This window comes from Sardina pilchardus, chromosome 2, assembly GCF_963854185.1.
Source record: "Sardina pilchardus chromosome 2, fSarPil1.1, whole genome shotgun sequence".
In the NCBI taxonomy this organism is placed as follows: domain Eukaryota; kingdom Metazoa; phylum Chordata; class Actinopteri; order Clupeiformes; family Clupeidae; genus Sardina; species Sardina pilchardus.
The window spans coordinates 41,208,252-41,225,233 of record NC_084995.1 but is presented as its reverse complement, the minus strand read 5'-3'; the positions used below and the strand labels follow the sequence as shown (position 1 = coordinate 41,225,233).

Here is a 16,982-nt window from a genome sequence, read left to right as displayed (position 1 = left end):
TATGGTTGAAATGTATCTCTTCCTTTATTGTATGATATTCATAACAGATAAAAATTACAATAATTAAAAAAAAGAAGAAAAAAAACACACCTCAGGTTCCACACTCCGCGTGTGACAACCTCCAGCAACTGAACATTGTTGTTCAATAAAACTAATTTTCTTAACCATTTCAGGATTTACCTTCATGATTTTTAAATTACTCAATAGATCCACTTCTTTCCTAAGTAGAGCTGAAATGACAAATGCAGGGCTGTAACAGGTTCAGATTTTCAACAATAAAATACATATTGTGACCCAGCATACACTGTAATGTAAACTACTGACATGGAATGAGCATTAAACTAGCTGTAACTCAGTAACTGTTGGCAAACTGAAAGGCTCAAGCTTCAACTAACATTTTTGATGGACCATTTTTATGCAGCCATTAAATCATTCAGTATCACGGACACAATTGTTTTCAAATTCAATTTGAACACAGAAATCATTTGCACCCTGTCGGTCGTTACATAATAATTCAGGATGATCTGACTGAAATGTCATCACAGATCTTTCTTGGGGTCAAAGAAATACATCTTTGTCAAATTAAACAACAACAAAAAACACATCTTCAGTACAGTACTCAAGTTTGATGAGGCAATACTCCAAAGCCACTTACAAGCACTCAAGGCCAGTCTACTCATCTAAATGTATATAAAAAAAAACTCTACAATGTATGAATTACAACTTCAATTGAGTAAAATTTCTGTACCTTTGTATACTATACAGTATGTGTATATAAAAGCAAACTAAAAAAAAACATAGTGCCGTCGCACGTGGTTACAAACCACAGCATGCATAACTCCAAACCGAGAAGTTACAAAAAAAAAAGAAAATGATGTGCAACATCATTACTGTTAGCTAAGACCTTTGGGTTGTTTCATTCTTAGCACCATAAGTTAAAGGATTTAACTCTTAACCTGTTTTTTTAATTATTATTATTATCATTTTTATTTCTTTGAAAGACTTGTAATGGTTTGCTGTATTTCAGCCAAGAGGACTAGCAAGAGCAGAGAAGAACCTAAAATATTTATCCGATAAGAAATGACTAGCTGCTTCCTGTACGGTGGTCCACAGTTCAACTGCACTGTCTGCTTAGTCCATCTCATGGGTTGGAACAGAAGAACGATGATGTGTTGTGAGTACAGGCTTGAGTGGACCGGTCTTCACCTGTTTTTTATTATTATCTATTTTTCTTAAATGAGACAGCCTAATTCTTCACAATGATTTTTGTGCGTACGCTTGTTCCTCACTGACCCATCAAGCGCTCCAAGATGATTGGCCACAGCATGTCCATGGGTACGAAGGAACTCCCCCTTTGCCTCGATCCACGATTCATATCATTAATATCGATGTTGTAAAAAAAGAAGAAACAAATTGGCATCCTAAGAGTCATTACTCCGACTTGGTGGCCTCGTCCTCGGCAGGAGGAGGCAAGGGAGGCGGGTCTTCGCTCTGATTGTTGGCGCCGGGACTCTGAGGCTCAGGATTGGTCAGGGGCTCGTCTTTGGTGGAAGGTCCTGCAGTCTGAGTGCAGTTGATTGGTGCCATGACAATGGGGGGAGGCTGAGGACGAAAGGAGGTCTCAGTCAGACTTGAGACATCGAGGAGAGCGTGAAAACTAGGCCAAAGCCACCCCAACCACCCACCCCCGCCCCCCAAACAAACAACAGGATGAGGACAGGAGGTGCACGCACGCACGCACGCACGCACGCACACGCATACACACGCACACACACACCAGAAATACCTCTACTGGACAGAGACAAAGCGGCTCCAAATAAGAACTACAGTGATGAAATCAAGCCCAATTAGACAAAACAAACTGGTTTGTGGCAATGTGTATTACTCACAGTACAGGCCCATGTATTTAGTCTTCACCTCAGCCTGTTACCAATCTGTTTGTTGGGCTAAAAATAACACTTGTTGCCTAAGATGACATATGACAAACACTCACTGTCAAACCAAAGAGAAATAATATCCCCCTATTTATGGCGCAGTAAGTTCAGCTACCAAATTTTGCCTGGCTTGCCATTGATAGTTAACCACAGATGCACAGCTAGTACATTATCGGAGCATCTCTCTGTCGGTAGAGGTATCCCCAAGCAACTCAAAGCAATAAAGCACAACCCAATCAGTAAATCAAAGCAGGAAAGGCATCTGCCCAACATCATTTGAAGTACAATTATATTGCATTATTTGAAGGTAAAAAAAAAAATACATCAGAATGGATAAGGCAGGGCTACAGACTAGAACTAATCCCTCAAGTAACACAGGGGCAACAGCCATGCTGATTTGTTTGGACTTGATTTGGTTTGATTTAAACAGATCGACAGAAACTGGAAAAGCCCGAGCGTCTAACACTCCCCTCTCTACAACATTCACAGACAGACCCCTGGGCGGACAGGAGACAAGAAAACACCCACGCTGAATGAGAGGGGGAGGAGGGGGGACAGTGGAGAGGACAGCGAGATTGACAGGCGGAGGTGGAATGTGTGGGTGGGGTTTTACTCAACTTTAATTATAGTTACTGTACATAACACTAGATATTTTCCGACCGAAGGCACTCATATCAAACTGGTATTCACCACAAATCCACTTCCTGTCCAGAACAAAGGCAACTCCCTGCGCCACAGCGCCACCGCCAGGCTGGTGAGGAGAGTGCAAGGCACCAGGTATAACAACGCAGGCTGGCCCATCTCCATTAGAGCCAGGGCCACAAATGTAATGAGGAGGCCAATGCCATAACCTAACAGGAAACCGAGAGAGCAAAAGAGAGAGAGAGAGAGAGAGAGAGGGAGAGAGAGAGAGAAATAAAGAGAGAGAGAGAGACCATCAGTTAAGCATATTCTAGTGCACTGCACTAGTTCATAGTATACTAAAGAACACACACCTGCTGATTTTTTGAGTCATACAGTGGCCCGTGGGTAATAGATCTATTTGAGAAACTGCAGTTCAGTTGTATTCAGTACGGGGGCTGTGTACATTGTGTACACTTACCTATGGTGCAGGCTACAAAGTAGATCCGTGAGGACTGCATAAGAATGTCAAACCTATGGCAGTACGCTACCAAAAGGCCTGGGAAGAAATACACACAGTAGAAATTAGTAATGTCTACCAGAGACTTTCAAATGAGAAGACACAGCACCCAAACAGTCCTTCATAGAAATGCACGGGGTTAGTTCGTAATGCCAATATGGCAGTTGTCTACATATATCCCGCACCTTCAATAGCCAAAAGTCAACATGTGAATACATTGTGCCAATCGCCAGTGATAAAATCAAAGTTTGGTCACCTGGAACTAAGATATCACCGAAGCCCAGGAGAGAGAAGGGCCTATCACACAGGGCTAGAGGAGAAGAGTTCAGCCTTGGAACTTTCAGTACCATCGGCAACTATGAAGCAAAAGGTAAACACACCAAAAGAAAATCATTAATTAACAGCCAATTATAATGAATAAAGCAGCAAAAACCAAATCAATATACTGGAGAGAACATGTGGACAAGTCTGTCTGATCATTAAGATGATACAATTCCTCTGTGAACTTCCTCCGAGTACCTTCTCATGAGTGGACGAGTTAATTGGACCAGCAGCCACCTCTACCATGATGCTCTCCCCACTCTGAAAAACACCCACATGGCACACGTAAACAAAGAGCTTTCCACATCATCACCGACCAACAATAGACCTGGCAGTAACATAACACAACGTGACGTACCTTGGTTAAGAGTGGAGTTATAAATACAAAGAACACATCATAAACAAACAACACCACCAACAGCAGCGTACACGCCTGCAACAAAAAGAAATAGCAAGTAGGTAGGGGGCTCTACGAAGTGGAATCAAACAAGGCAGTTAGAGTGTTGTGTAACGAGCATAATGCCTCACCTTGAAGGTGGGCAATCTGATGGTTTTCAGCATGGACAGACAAAAGGCGATTCCCAGGGCATCCTGAAGCACCCAAGCCCACCTATGGAACAAAACAGGCATTAACATTCTGGCTTTCAGGGAGAAATCTCAAAGGGCTTAACCCATGGGGTGTGTGTGTGTGTGTGTGTGTGTGTGTGTGTATGTGTATGTGTATGTGTATATGTGTATGTGTGTGTGTGCGTGTGTGTATGTGTATATGTGTATGTGTGTGTGTGCGTGTGTGTATGTGTGTATGTGTATATGTGTATGTGTGTGTGTGCGTGTGTGTATGTGTATATGTGTGTGTGTGTGTGTGTGTGTGTGTATATTGTGGGCGGTTGTAACTGGCAGTACTCACTGGTCCTCATTGCGGAAGACGCACCAGGTGGCACTCACGCCCACACAGAAAACTGTGAGCAGCAACATGCGCACCTGCGGCCGCTTGTGGCAGTACGGCAAGTTATTCTCTGGTATCCTGGACAAGACGCAGACAAATCCCCAATTCAGGAAAATAGTGCATCAGCCGTTACAAGACCAGTGTGTGTATAGAAACAGCACCCTACCTGCACTTTCCAAACGGCAGTCTGCGCACAAATGGCCATAGGCAGCTATGGAGGCTGACAGATGAGGCGATGCAGAATGTGCCGATGATCACATACACTGAAGACAGAAGGAAGAGAAGAGCTTGGTTTGCTATATTTATAACCCCAATCTGCTTCAGTTTTCCCCAATGTTGGATTATTCTTTAAGTGATTCATGCTTTTTATATACATGTTGCTGGTTCATGAGCTTCCAGAAGAATTTCAACGTTAGTGTCTGCTACTGGATTTTTGACAGCAGTACAAGGCTTGTAAGATTTGCTGTAAAAGCCATTTTGAATAGAAACCAACATAGAGAGTACAGCAAGTCCCTATCATTAAAGTGTCCCTAAACAGTTACATGGCACCCCCTTGGTTCTTTGGAGGAAGACCACTTTGTGGTGTGTGTGTATGTGTGTGTGTGTGTGTGTGTGTGTGTGTGTGTGTGTGTGTGTATGTACCCAGGTGGTCGTAGAAGAAGTAGAGAAGCACCAGCATGGTGCAGCACATGACCACGAACACGCAGATCATGATGGGCGTCACATCCACCGTCTCCTCGTCCTGCTTCTCTGTGCTGTCGTCCCGCTTGTGCTTCATGTAACGTCTGCACGTAGGGGAAAACAATATAAAACACCACAGCATTGGGATTCAGACTGCGATGCCACCTGCTCCGGTTTTTTATCTAAAGCCCTGTACACTTGTCAGCATTCATTCCTCAGCACTCTCAAACACAAGTCTATTATTGTGTACACTGAAGAACTGCATCAGGGGACTCAGCAGACACTTTCGTCATATCATATAATGGCATCTATCATCATCTGAACAAAAAAAAAAAACACTAATGACAACAATACAATTGCCTAGCATAGAAATCTTGACGCACTCTAATGACAGCAAATGTAATTTGCTGTCAGGGTAGTTTAGCAACTCTCCCGTTGGTTTGCGTGCTGGAAAGATTAAACTTCTATAGGGCCAATCACATAGTGTACAGAGTCAGTGGGCGGGCTTAACATAATGACGATTGACCTGCAACCATAAGCTGCGACCGTTGAGCGTGAATTCCCCATCCTGCAACCTGAAGACTGGAAAACTTGAAGATGATTGGTTGTAAGTAACGCTATCCTATTGCGTGGAGAGGGAATTTGAAAGACAACCGTTTATCCCACCCCTCCGATTGAGCCCTGCCTATGGTGAGTTCCCAGACCCTACATCTTGATGTGGGTCTGGCTCGTCAGGCTAACAATCGCCTAGTGGTCAGTGCAGATGCATCAGGAAACCCCTAAAGTGGAGTTTAGAGTGTTCCGCTTCTCGCTGAAAACAGGTGAAATGGGCAGCTACCACACATCTCTAAAGGGCAGGGAAGGCGGAAACATGCACAGTCAGTGATGAGCCATGTGACGGGCGCATTCTTACTTCTTAATGTCCTTGCTGCCAGCCCAGTATCCCCCGACAGCGACCGTGCCCACCGCCATCAGGAAGATGATCACCATGTTGTAGTCCAGCACTGGCTCGCTTGGAGCGTACATGGCCACCTCCCTACCCTTGCCAAAGGTCTGTCATGGGAGGGAGGAAGCCATTTCAAAACAACAACAAAAGGTGTGAACACATAACTTCAATGGACTTCTAATGTGTGTGTCTGTCTCTCTGTGTGTAAATGTATGGTCTGTTAGGTAGTACACCACTCACCTTGCTGATATCCAGCATATCTGTGAAGCTAAGGAGGGCAACGGGAATGTCGATCTCCTCATACTGGCTTTTGTTGCCTGCTGGAGGTGTCTGTGGGGTGTTCATCAAGGTTAATGAAGGCATCATAATCTCCAGTCAGTTCCCTGAGTATACACTTGTGGGTGTCTTAAAAAGAGAAGCTATACTTTACTAACCAGCCTATCTTTGCTGACAATGAGAATGCCCCTGGCACCATTTATCTGTGCCAGTCGGACCTTCTCATAAAAGGTGCAGTTTCCCCGAAGCACCATGGGAATGCGGTTGGGAAAGCCACCCTCCGGTACATCCGACGCCGAACAGAGGACCGAACCAGTCAGGTCGTAGATCTGCAACCTCGACTTAAGTCCAAAAGAATAGAGGTGGTGGTTAAAGCATATTGTATGAATCGATTCATTAAATGCTATTGCAACCTAGTAGGCCGGGGACAGCTAAGAGGTAAAAAGTAATGGGATAGCTTTCAAGATGTTCATCAGCTCACCGCTTTGTTGAGATCTTGAGGTAGGCGTGCCCACTGAGGATTGTAAAATATACAGTAATCCTTGCCTTTGCTTTTCCCCTGATCACTGAAGTGTGCCATGCCATAGTCTCCCAGAGCCTGAAAAACATCCAGCAACCAAATTTACTACAGTGTCTACAAGCCTACAGAAATATTTGTCAGTAAGATTTACTGACAAGACAAGAAGCAAAGTTTCTGCCAGGACTAGTGTATTATAACCATTAGGGTTTTCTATAATGACACAGGGATGCTGGGATGATGTTATTGGGAAATCAGTAATACCTTATATTATTATAAGAGATATAACATTTAAAATAGTTGCACACCTTAGTCGAACAGTTATATATCCTTAACATAATCTACCTAGACAAGAATTATGCAAAACAGGGGGTCTTTCTAGCGTCGTGATATAGAGCGTGTCAGCGTGACATCTGTCTGTAACGACAATATTAACTTCTGAACTTCTGAATTGGAAGTGATACCGTAACGTTTACTTTAATGTAAGCTCCACTATTTTACGGATTCAATCATCCAGTATTTCTGATTGCTAGAAGGGCTTTTGCCATGGACAGTAAAAGCTTTTACCACCAGCTAGCGTTACACCAAAAAAAAAACAAAAAAAAAAAAAACAAGCTAACTGGCTAGGTTAACTTTATTTTGTCACAGACTGTTCCAGCTTCTGTTCAGTGGTGCCAGGAAACTGCTTTTAGTTCTTGGTTTGAGGTCAATACACATTCACATTTATGCACCTGCGGTGACAATACCAGAGTACAAACGAAGCAATAAGCTATTTCCATGGCAAATGCGAGGTGGAAGTGTTTGTAGAAACAGGGCCCGACTGGGGGCATGAACACATAATATTCTCAGCGCCCTCATTCGGTGAAGCTTGTAGCAGGCTAGCTAGCATACTGCTAAACAGTGCTGGTAGGTAGCTTGCTAACTAGCACACCTCCGAATTTCATAGAAAACTGTACCGAGCAGAGGTCCAATAGCGATAAAGATATTCAACAGCTTCAACATAAGATTAACGTCAGTTGAAATGTCGCGTCTTGTCTATCTCACCTGTTTAACAAAGAAAGCTGCCCAAAACACACTGGTCGGGACCCTCATGACGCCTGATTGTTTTGTTTAGCCCATCCACCGCACTATTTTACAGCAATGCCACCAGCTGTTTCGCCAAAATCCCTCCCACATTCTGCAGCACAACTTTCATTGGTTAGATACTCTTGATCTGTGCTGTGACATGTGGCATACCTTCCTATCAATCATTTTGGTAAATTAATGTAGAGCAGATCATTTGCTCTACTCTACTCTATTTTTTTAAAAAATGATTCAATTTAGTCTGCATTCGGCTATCTGTTGTCTCCTACTCGAATACTAGTAGAAGTATGGCAGGTTTACTGAAAGGTATTCTGTAGATCCGATCAACTTCTCAAATGGAATCCAATTAATGCCTAGATTTTCTTCTCTGAGCCACACATTGACATCAAACTTCAGGGCTACAACAAAACTGCACAAAATGTAGGCTATATGGAACAAGGGGGTGTGCTCTTCTTGAATTCAGTTTTGACACTGACTTGTCCTGCAGACTTTGTACCAAATTGAGTCCAGCTTTGTTTTATTTTGTTTTGTTTGTTTATGTTTCTTCATTTTCAACCCTGCAAAACTCCTCTAGGCGATACTGTAATAGGCCTACTATGAGCAGCATGCAGTATAGGCCCAGTTCAGGAAACATTTCTACCTCATGCCTTATTCTTCTATGCATGGTAGTTTTAATCAGGATTTGTGGATGGAGCATCAAACTTTATTCATTGACAATGATAACTGTAGGTTTCCCTGAGCTCATGCATCGATTTTATTTACAGAAACAGGTCTGTTTTAGTGCAGAGTCATGAGGCCACAAAGGTCACGACCACCAATATTATATCTTTTTTCAGACCCTGTTCCTTATGGGATTTCTCTGAATGAATCATACAACTGCAGATCAGTGGTTCCCAACCTGAAGGCTGCAAGGTACAGTGAGGTGTACTGTGGAATTTTTGAGGAACCCTGTATGTTTTACAGGCTAGGTTAGCCATCTTCATCAATGACACAGCTTCTTTTAAAAATAGTTTTAAACAGTCAGAGAATTACGATTTTTTTCCTCCAAATTCTCGTCTTTACAAGGCTACCGTTATCAGTTTGATTTCATGATGTGAACTGCCGGTCCATCTCCAGCTTTCCCCATTACGGTTGTTATATATTGCAATTGCTGAACTTAACAACTTCTTCACCTGCCTGCTGTAAAACATCATAACTAGCGAATCTGAGAGGTGCGACTCTCAAAACATTGAATAATTCTGCTCAGCTCAGTTCAGCTTGTGAATGGAAAAAATATGGGCATTTGAGAATGAACACCCAGCTCTTATGGCCTAATGTTTGTGACTTTCATCATAATCAGTAATCAGACAAATTTACATTAGTCTTTTATGAGATATCTTCTCTTTCTCTCTCTCTCTCTCTCTCTCTCTCTCTCTCTCTCTCTCTGTGTCTTACTTTTCTTAATGATTTTCAATGTTTATTATTATAATGTGTTTTTATTGTTTGACAATTCTGTTCTGCACAGCGTTTTTGGCAAATTAACATAGGTATTTTATGGTTTATCTTGCTTTTCTTAATGATTTTTAATGATGATTGTGATGTTTGTTATGGTGAAATTGTCCATCTTCATTTCTTGATGTCAAAACCTACGTTGATAAAGTAACCATCAGTGTCAGTGTGCCTTGGCATTTTGGTTTGACCTTTGATGTGTCCTAGTCCCAAAAAGGTTGAGAACCTAGCTGTTATAGATGATCAAATCTTAATGTTTTTTCCATTGAAAGCTGTGCAGGTATTCATCATTGATACAGAAATATGAATGCCCCATAATCTCAGAGAGACTCTGCCTCTGTGTCGTAATGAAGAGAGAACTTTTCCAGCCTTTTGTTGCACCCTTACCTTTTTCTGAGTTGCTAGCTTACAATTCCAAATCTGTAAGCCTAAAAGTGTATGTTCTTCATCATAAGCCCGTTTAGTTCATAGGCAATGTTATCTGTGAGTGGCACACTCAAAAGCACTCTGACTCAGTGGCCATATGCAGAAAGCAGTGAGTTCCATCATATTAGCCAGGACATTGGTCGTCCTACTGTACAACCAGATGCCTAGTGCATTAGGTAACCCCACATAATTGTCAGGTAACATCCATGATGCAACACTCTCTGATGATGTAAACACCCCACTGACAGATGTTCTCTGCAAAGGACAGACAATGATTCATCTGTAAGTAAATGACTGGCTATTACATTTCGAGTAATAGCTTACAGAGTCGGCACTGGCAGACATGCCCAGAGCATTTTATCAACTAGGTAGATGATCACCTGGGGAAACACTAATTTTGTGTTCAAGTATGGTCATGTCCGCAACGAGGTTCTCACTAGAATGAAGTCAATATGATGTCATCACCACTAAGCCCTCCTCCTAAATGTGCTGTAGGCTACTGCACCAGCAACCGGAAAATATTCCAAGACAGTAGACAGTAATGCCAAGACGGTGATCAAAGTAAGTTTTCGCATTTAACATTATGTCTTTTCCGTGAAATGATTCAGGAAACGGTGTAAAGGTTGAATAGCGAAGATTGTCTATTCGGTTAGTTAAGTTAGACACCAAGAGAGTATCTACTTCGAAACTACAAACTGTGATAGTTAGCATAGCCTAGTTCGCTAGCTAGCCAGCATAGGGATTTGGATATGTCAGCTGGCTAACTGGTTTCCCTGTAGCTACAGTTAAACTTAGCTTGTCTAAACTTTTGAACTAATACAGAAGTCGGCATCTGCCAATTATGTCACCGCAAAATATCTAATTTCTTATGCTTTTGAAACATAAACAATCTTAGGGTCTCTGATGTGTCTGTCTGGGTTATGTGGTTCTTATCTACCTACGATAGGTTAGCTAGTTAACGTTCCTAGTGGAATTCCTGTACTCATGGCTAGGTAGATAACGTTATGCTATGTTAGCTACCATAGCTCTTTTTGCCAACGAAATCCAGATATTCGAGTAATAGGAGTAGCCTATATTCTTGTTGAATATCTGAATAGTAACGTATGCGATATAATGCCTATATAATGCATCATGTGCAATACATAATGTGCTTATTCTGAATAAACTGAATGAAAAGTCCGTGGATGTTGTTACGAACTGAAGATGACGTATATGCGAATGGCATGTACGCTGCATTCTATCACTGTCCTGTGGGTACAGGGAAAACATAAAGGAACATAAAAAAAAGAGAAAATAAAATCCATGTGTTGGTATCCTGATCGTTTAATTAATGAGTCATAGGCGGAAATGTACTGCATAACGTGAGCGTTAGACTGTCGGTGTCAGGTTTTTTATATGCTGACTTGAATTACTGCAAAGAGTATCTCTTGATGTTATAAGTGATGTTTTTGTGCTTGCAACATCAGAAATATAATCGTTTCTTTACGTACAGCATATTTGACTGATTGTTATCCCAGTCAGCAAACAATGGCTGGATTCAGACAGGAGGATGTTGAAGTGTTCTATGATATGGGAGAGGAGTTGGGAAGGTAAGTCAATGTTTAGTTACTGTAACACATTAAATCACAAACTTATTAAGTGTAGAAACGAGCATACCTCAGAATTCTGAATCTATGATTACAAGAAGAGGAAGATGAATTCCTTTTAGTGCTCTGCGCACGATTCTACTCCCTGCTTTTTAAAGGGGCACTTATCGCTTGTTTTTTGTCTGAAGGTGTTGTTTTGTTTCCCAAGGGATTTGTAAACGTATTTCTGTCATCTGCTCTTTCTCATAATCTGGTTCACATTAACAACTCGTAATTGTTTACATTACGCGAGACATTAAGAACTCGTAATTGTTTACATTATGCCTTTGGGAAGCTAAATGGTGTTGGAACAGAGAACGAGTCATCATCTTGCTGTGTGGATAAAGGCTTGACTTCTTATCTATATATGGAAGTGCAGTTATACCGCACTATGTTGCTGCACGTATGACATCATTGCTGTACAATGTAGTGCTTCTCAGCTCAAGCCTTGGAGTGCTCTCTCAGCTGAGCGTATTGTGAGTGTGCTCAGTGAGGGAAAGGGTATTTACTTTGGGAACATTCAGTACTGTTCAGGCAAGCATTTGAAACATTAGTTTCTGTCATATGAAATCCTTTTCCATGCACACCAAGATTACACACCAGGCCTTTGTAGAGGTCAAATGGTCTTTCACCATGTTGTGATTGGTATTAGAAAAAGATAGTAAATACTTTAATTTCATCCCTTTTGTTTTACTTGAGCAGCCAGCTTCACACATGTGATTTGTAATAGAATAATAATAGAATAAATAAATACACACACACACACACACACACACACACACACACACACACACACACACACACACACACACACACACACACAAACATTATTTACCAGTGTTCTGGTCAGTACTCTCTGTATAACTAATTTCTCATTTCAGTGGCCAGTTTGCTATTGTTCGCAAATGCCGAGAGAAAAGCACCGGAGAGGAGTTTGCAGCCAAGTTCATCAAAAAGCGGCGGCTCTCGTCCAGCCGTCGCGGTGTTAGCCGCGAGGAGATCGAGCGTGAGGTGAACATCCTGCGTGAGATCCAGCACAGCAACATCATCACCCTCCATGACATCTTTGAGAACAAAACCGACGTGATTCTCATCCTGGAGCTGGTCTCTGGTGGGGAGCTCTTTGACTTCCTGGCGGAGAAAGAGTCTCTGACCGAGGAGGAGGCCACACAGTTCCTGAAGCAGATCCTGGATGGGGTGCACTATCTGCACTCTAAACAGATCGCCCACTTTGATCTGAAGGTGAGAGCGTTGGGTCGCACAACATGACTGCTAGTGTGTTCAGACTCAATCAGCAACATTGCCTCTGGAGATGGGAAGAGAGGGTGTCTTTGATTTGCAGCTGAACTGAAATATCAGCTGCCTTTTGTCAAGATCAAATACTGTACCTTTGGGCTGTCACTTCTGCTGCCCTATCAGAGTCTTGTACGTATGTCTAACCACACAGGATCATTTTTATCTTTCAGCCTGAAAACATCATGCTGTTGGACAAAAACGTCCCAAACCCTAGAATCAAACTTATTGATTTTGGAATTGCACATCAAATTAAAGCTGGAAATGAGTTCAAGAATATCTTTGGAACGCCAGAATTTGTTGGTGAGTTTATCTCCAGTCAGGCGTTGATTGGTTCCTTCAGACAATAATAATCTGCTTGTTATAATCAGTGTTCATTCATCAATTTTCCTTTTTCATTTACCTTTTTTAACAGCTCCAGAAATAGTGAACTATGAACCTCTGGGACTAGAGGCGGACATGTGGTAAGTAACAACTTAAAGGATAAGTGATCAAGTTAAATCAACAGATAGCAGTAGAGGTGTATTGACCTAATCTGTCATCTGTTCCAACAAACTGTTTGCAGCCACGCGTAGTTACAATGTAGCAATCTATAATATCAATTGAGGAAGTGTGTGAGGGTAGTTTTGTGTCATGGGTAGTTGTATTTATTTACAATGGCTTGTCCCAGCCTCATGTATGGTCTACGTCCTTTCTCCATGGTAAGAAAAAATACTGGCCCAGTTTAAGCATCATCAGATTTTTCTAATACGAATGTCTTTTTTTTGTCTGCAGGAGTATAGGTGTTATCACTTATATATTGTAAGTATCTATGACTACATATTTCATTTTACTTTAAAATGATTTGTAAAGAACTGACATTGAGTGACAGATGGTGATAGATGAACCAACTCTCCCCTGCAGGCTTAGTGGGGCTTCTCCATTTCTTGGTGAGACGAAGCAAGAAACACTAACCAACATCTCTGCTGTGAATTACGACTTTGATGAGGAATACTTCAGCAACACTAGTGAGCTTGCCAAGGACTTCATTCGCCGGCTGCTTGTCAAGGATCCCAAGTGAGAACAGTCTCAGCTAATGCTAATACATTAACGCGTTAGCCTGAAAGGGAAACTGAAAGGGATTAAAGGGACATCATCCATCTACTGTACAACAGTATATCCATAGCTATTTTTGTTATTTACTTAATTAAATAGTTACTATACATTAATACTATTTAATACATTAATAAGCAGCCTAAATCCATATAACCACCAAGATGAGTGCTGCCATGTACAGAATCCTAAAATATTTTCTGAACTACAGAGATTATTGAGAATTAACACGATAGTAGATTTGTTCATTCTAAAAGTAGGGCAAGGTTAAATGTATTATGGTCTTGGAAAAATGTGCCTTACCATGTATTCCCATCACCCCCCACCCCCCCAATTTTCTTAGGAAGAGAATGACAATAGGTGACAGCCTTGAGCACCCTTGGATCAAGGTGAGTCTGCTCGGTCACCCGGTGTATCCTCAATGAAGTGTTCTAAATTCACTTGTGTTTTAAGACATTATTCCCCCTCATACTCACCCTTTATGTATTTTTCATCCGCACTCAGGCCATCAAGAGACGCAATGTTCGACCGGAGGAAAGTGGTCGCAAGCCCGAGCGCCGCCGCTTAAAGACCACGCGTCTGAAGGAGTACACCATCAAGTCGCACTCGAGCATGCCGCCCAACAACACCTACGTGAACTTCGAGCGCTTCTCGCAGGTGCAGGAGGAGATCGCGGCGGCCGAGGAGGGCCTGCGCGAGCTGGAGCGCAACCAGCGCTCGTGCCGCGAGGACGTGGCCGCGCTGCTGTCCATCTACGAGGAGAAGGAGGGCTGGTACAAGGAGGAGAACCAGAGCATCGCCGCCGACCTGGGCCACATCCGGCAGGAGCTGCAGCGCACCCAGGCCCAGCGCCGGCAGAGCCAGGAGGAGGCCCGCGCCGCCATGCTGTCCGCCAACGCGCTCAAGCGCAAGTTCGGACGCCTGGAGAACCGCTACGACGCGCTGGCCGAGCAGATGGCGTCCGAGGTGCGCTGGGTGGAGGAGCTCGTACGCTCCATCACCACCGACAAAAACATCCAGGGAGTTGGCATGGCCTGAGGTCGACCTGGACTTATGGGGTGCCTATTTTTTGTTGTTTTTGTTTGCTTTAAGTCCATAATGTTGCGTATTTACCATTCCTTTTCTTGGAAGCATATGGTATGGTAGATCTGTGGTGGGATATACACCAGATGCTGTAATGTATCTTTGTCCAGCACTTCGTTCTGCAGTAGAAACATCTCACCCAAACCATGTCCTTGTATATGTTCCTGCAGCTCACAATATGAGAAAACAAGCAATATAAGGTGAATGTTCATTGATTTGAATCAAAGTTGAAGGTATTTTTGTACTGGGTACAAAGGCCAGACTCTACATTTCTACATTTTCATTGGCAATTGCTTACGACTCGTCTATCTGTGCATTTATGAGATTGTCAAACTAGTTCAATTCCTTATATAAGCGTTGCTCTTGAGCTTTGAGCTGTGACTTGGGGGGGTTGGTGGAGGGAGGGGGACATGAGAGGCCACCCCACACACTGACTGCTAGTGTTGCACTGCGGTTATAAATTGAAACACCCCTTTGCCTTCCCACAATCACGTCATTCTCTCTAACACCAACTAAAGGGGAGAGAAAGGAGAATGTGGCTGTTTCCTGCAGACGTTGCAGAACTGCTTAATCTTACTACATATACCAAAATGTCTGCATGCTCTTAACTAAGCTAGCTGCTGGATGAGTATATTAAGGTATTGCCTTGTCTTTTATACTGGCTGTCAAACACATGAAACATTCCATTCATTTCTTTACTTATTTGCAGGACATTCCATATGTAGGATTGCACCTATATAATGTACATATAGTATCATATATAAATATATTTTTAATGTATCATTTGCACTTAAAGTGTACTATGGCAGTGTTACGTGTATAACCTCCAGCTGCATTATTCTGTATAAATTATGTTTTTTTGCTCAGTTCCCCATTAAATGTTCAGGAGGAATGTTTGTTCTAATAAACAAACAAACAAACAAACAAAAATGTACTTGTGGGTTTGGTATGTGTTCTTCACATTTAGATTAGATTAGATTCAACTTTATTGTCATTTAGCAGAGTACAGGTACAAAGTCAATGAAATGCAGTTGACATCCAACCAGAAGTGCAAAAGAAGCATTAAATAAGTGCAGATTAAGTACAGTATCATGTACAGTTATGTACACAAGTGTATGAATAGACATTCTATATAAATATAAATATGTATATACATGTAATACAAGGTTATACATGTATATAGAGAGAGAGAGACACACACATACATTTGTATTTTGCACAGGTTTATGGGTAGGTATTTGAGTATAAAATAAATAAATCTATTGTGCAGTTTTGGGTCCAAGGGCATTGATGAAACAGTGCAGAAGTAAAAAGTAATCGGGTAAACATGTAAACAGAGGTGTAGGTTTGTTCAGCAGTGATGTACCTGAACCTGCTGGTGCCAGAGTGCAGGCTCCTGTATCACCTGCCAGATGGAAGTAGGGTGAAAAGACCATGGTTTGAGTGGGTGGTATCCTTGATAATGGATTTGGGCTTGTACAGCATTTAGGATATGTGTAACCAATACTTCTTTGGGCAGCTTTCTTTGTAGTGCCTTGCGATCAGCAGTGTTGCAGTTGCCGTACCATACAGAGATGCAGTTTGTGAGTATGCTCTCAATGGTACAGCGGTAGAAGTCTGATAGAATTCTAGGACATGGGAATGCTTTCTTAAAGGTCCGTAGGGAAGCGCCTTCTTGACCAGACTGGAGGAGTTGAGAGACCAGACAGATTGTCTGTGATGTGGACCCCAAGGAACTTAAAGCTAGACACACGCTCCACCTCAGCACCGTTGATGTGGAGGGGTGTGTGTGCCTTGCTCTTAGTTCTCCTGAAGTCCACAATGATATCCTTGGTCTTTTGTGTGTTGAGTGCCATCTTATTGTTTTTACACCACATAGATAGGGGCTGAACCTCATCCCTATGTGCTGTGTCATCCTCTTCTCTGATCAGGCCCACCACTGTGGTGTCATCTGCGAACTTCATTATGGCATTGGAGCCATAAACAGGCGCCTGCACTGCGATTTGCATGCCATCCGTGGAGACATTTGTTTAGACAGTTGAAGTGGGAATGGGCTGAAGTACACAAGTAGGAATGTACTGGTGCACACAGAGTTTTTGGCTCTGGCTGCCTCAGACCCTCTCCAGCCTT

General features: G+C 42.4%; 2 protein-coding genes across 3 annotated transcripts; one reads left to right on the top strand and one right to left on the bottom strand.

Moving 5' to 3' along the window:
• Positions 1-2: 2 nt before the first annotated feature.
• On the bottom strand, positions 3-7,922 carry sppl2 (signal peptide peptidase-like 2). 2 transcript variants are annotated; one of them, XM_062530568.1, is made up of 15 exons: positions 7,807-7,922; positions 6,727-6,843; positions 6,404-6,586; positions 6,210-6,299; positions 5,937-6,076; positions 4,985-5,127; positions 4,509-4,605; positions 4,304-4,420; positions 3,925-4,006; positions 3,755-3,829; positions 3,595-3,657; positions 3,332-3,431; positions 3,037-3,114; positions 2,625-2,785; positions 3-1,602 (listed from the first exon to the last, which is right to left on the bottom strand). In XM_062530568.1, exons 1-15 carry the CDS (start codon positions 7,852-7,854, stop codon positions 1,432-1,434), a joined length of 1,665 nt encoding a protein of 554 aa, XP_062386552.1. In that variant the 5' UTR covers positions 7,855-7,922; the 3' UTR covers positions 3-1,431. The 2 variants fall into 2 exon arrangements, 1 of the variants encoding a protein (XP_062386552.1); XR_009938020.1 differs by having other exon boundaries at positions 1,463-1,602; positions 2,553-2,785.
• Positions 7,923-10,210: 2,288 nt separating this feature from the next.
• Positions 10,211-15,773, top strand: dapk3 (death-associated protein kinase 3). Its single transcript, XM_062530562.1, has 9 exons — positions 10,211-10,320; positions 11,252-11,348; positions 12,266-12,626; positions 12,851-12,980; positions 13,093-13,141; positions 13,452-13,478; positions 13,581-13,733; positions 14,113-14,158; positions 14,274-15,773. The coding sequence occupies exons 2-9, from the start codon at positions 11,287-11,289 to the stop codon at positions 14,805-14,807; spliced, it is 1,362 nt and encodes a 453-aa protein (XP_062386546.1). The 5' UTR covers positions 10,211-10,320; positions 11,252-11,286; the 3' UTR covers positions 14,808-15,773.
• The last annotated feature ends 1,209 nt before the right edge of the window (positions 15,774-16,982 follow it).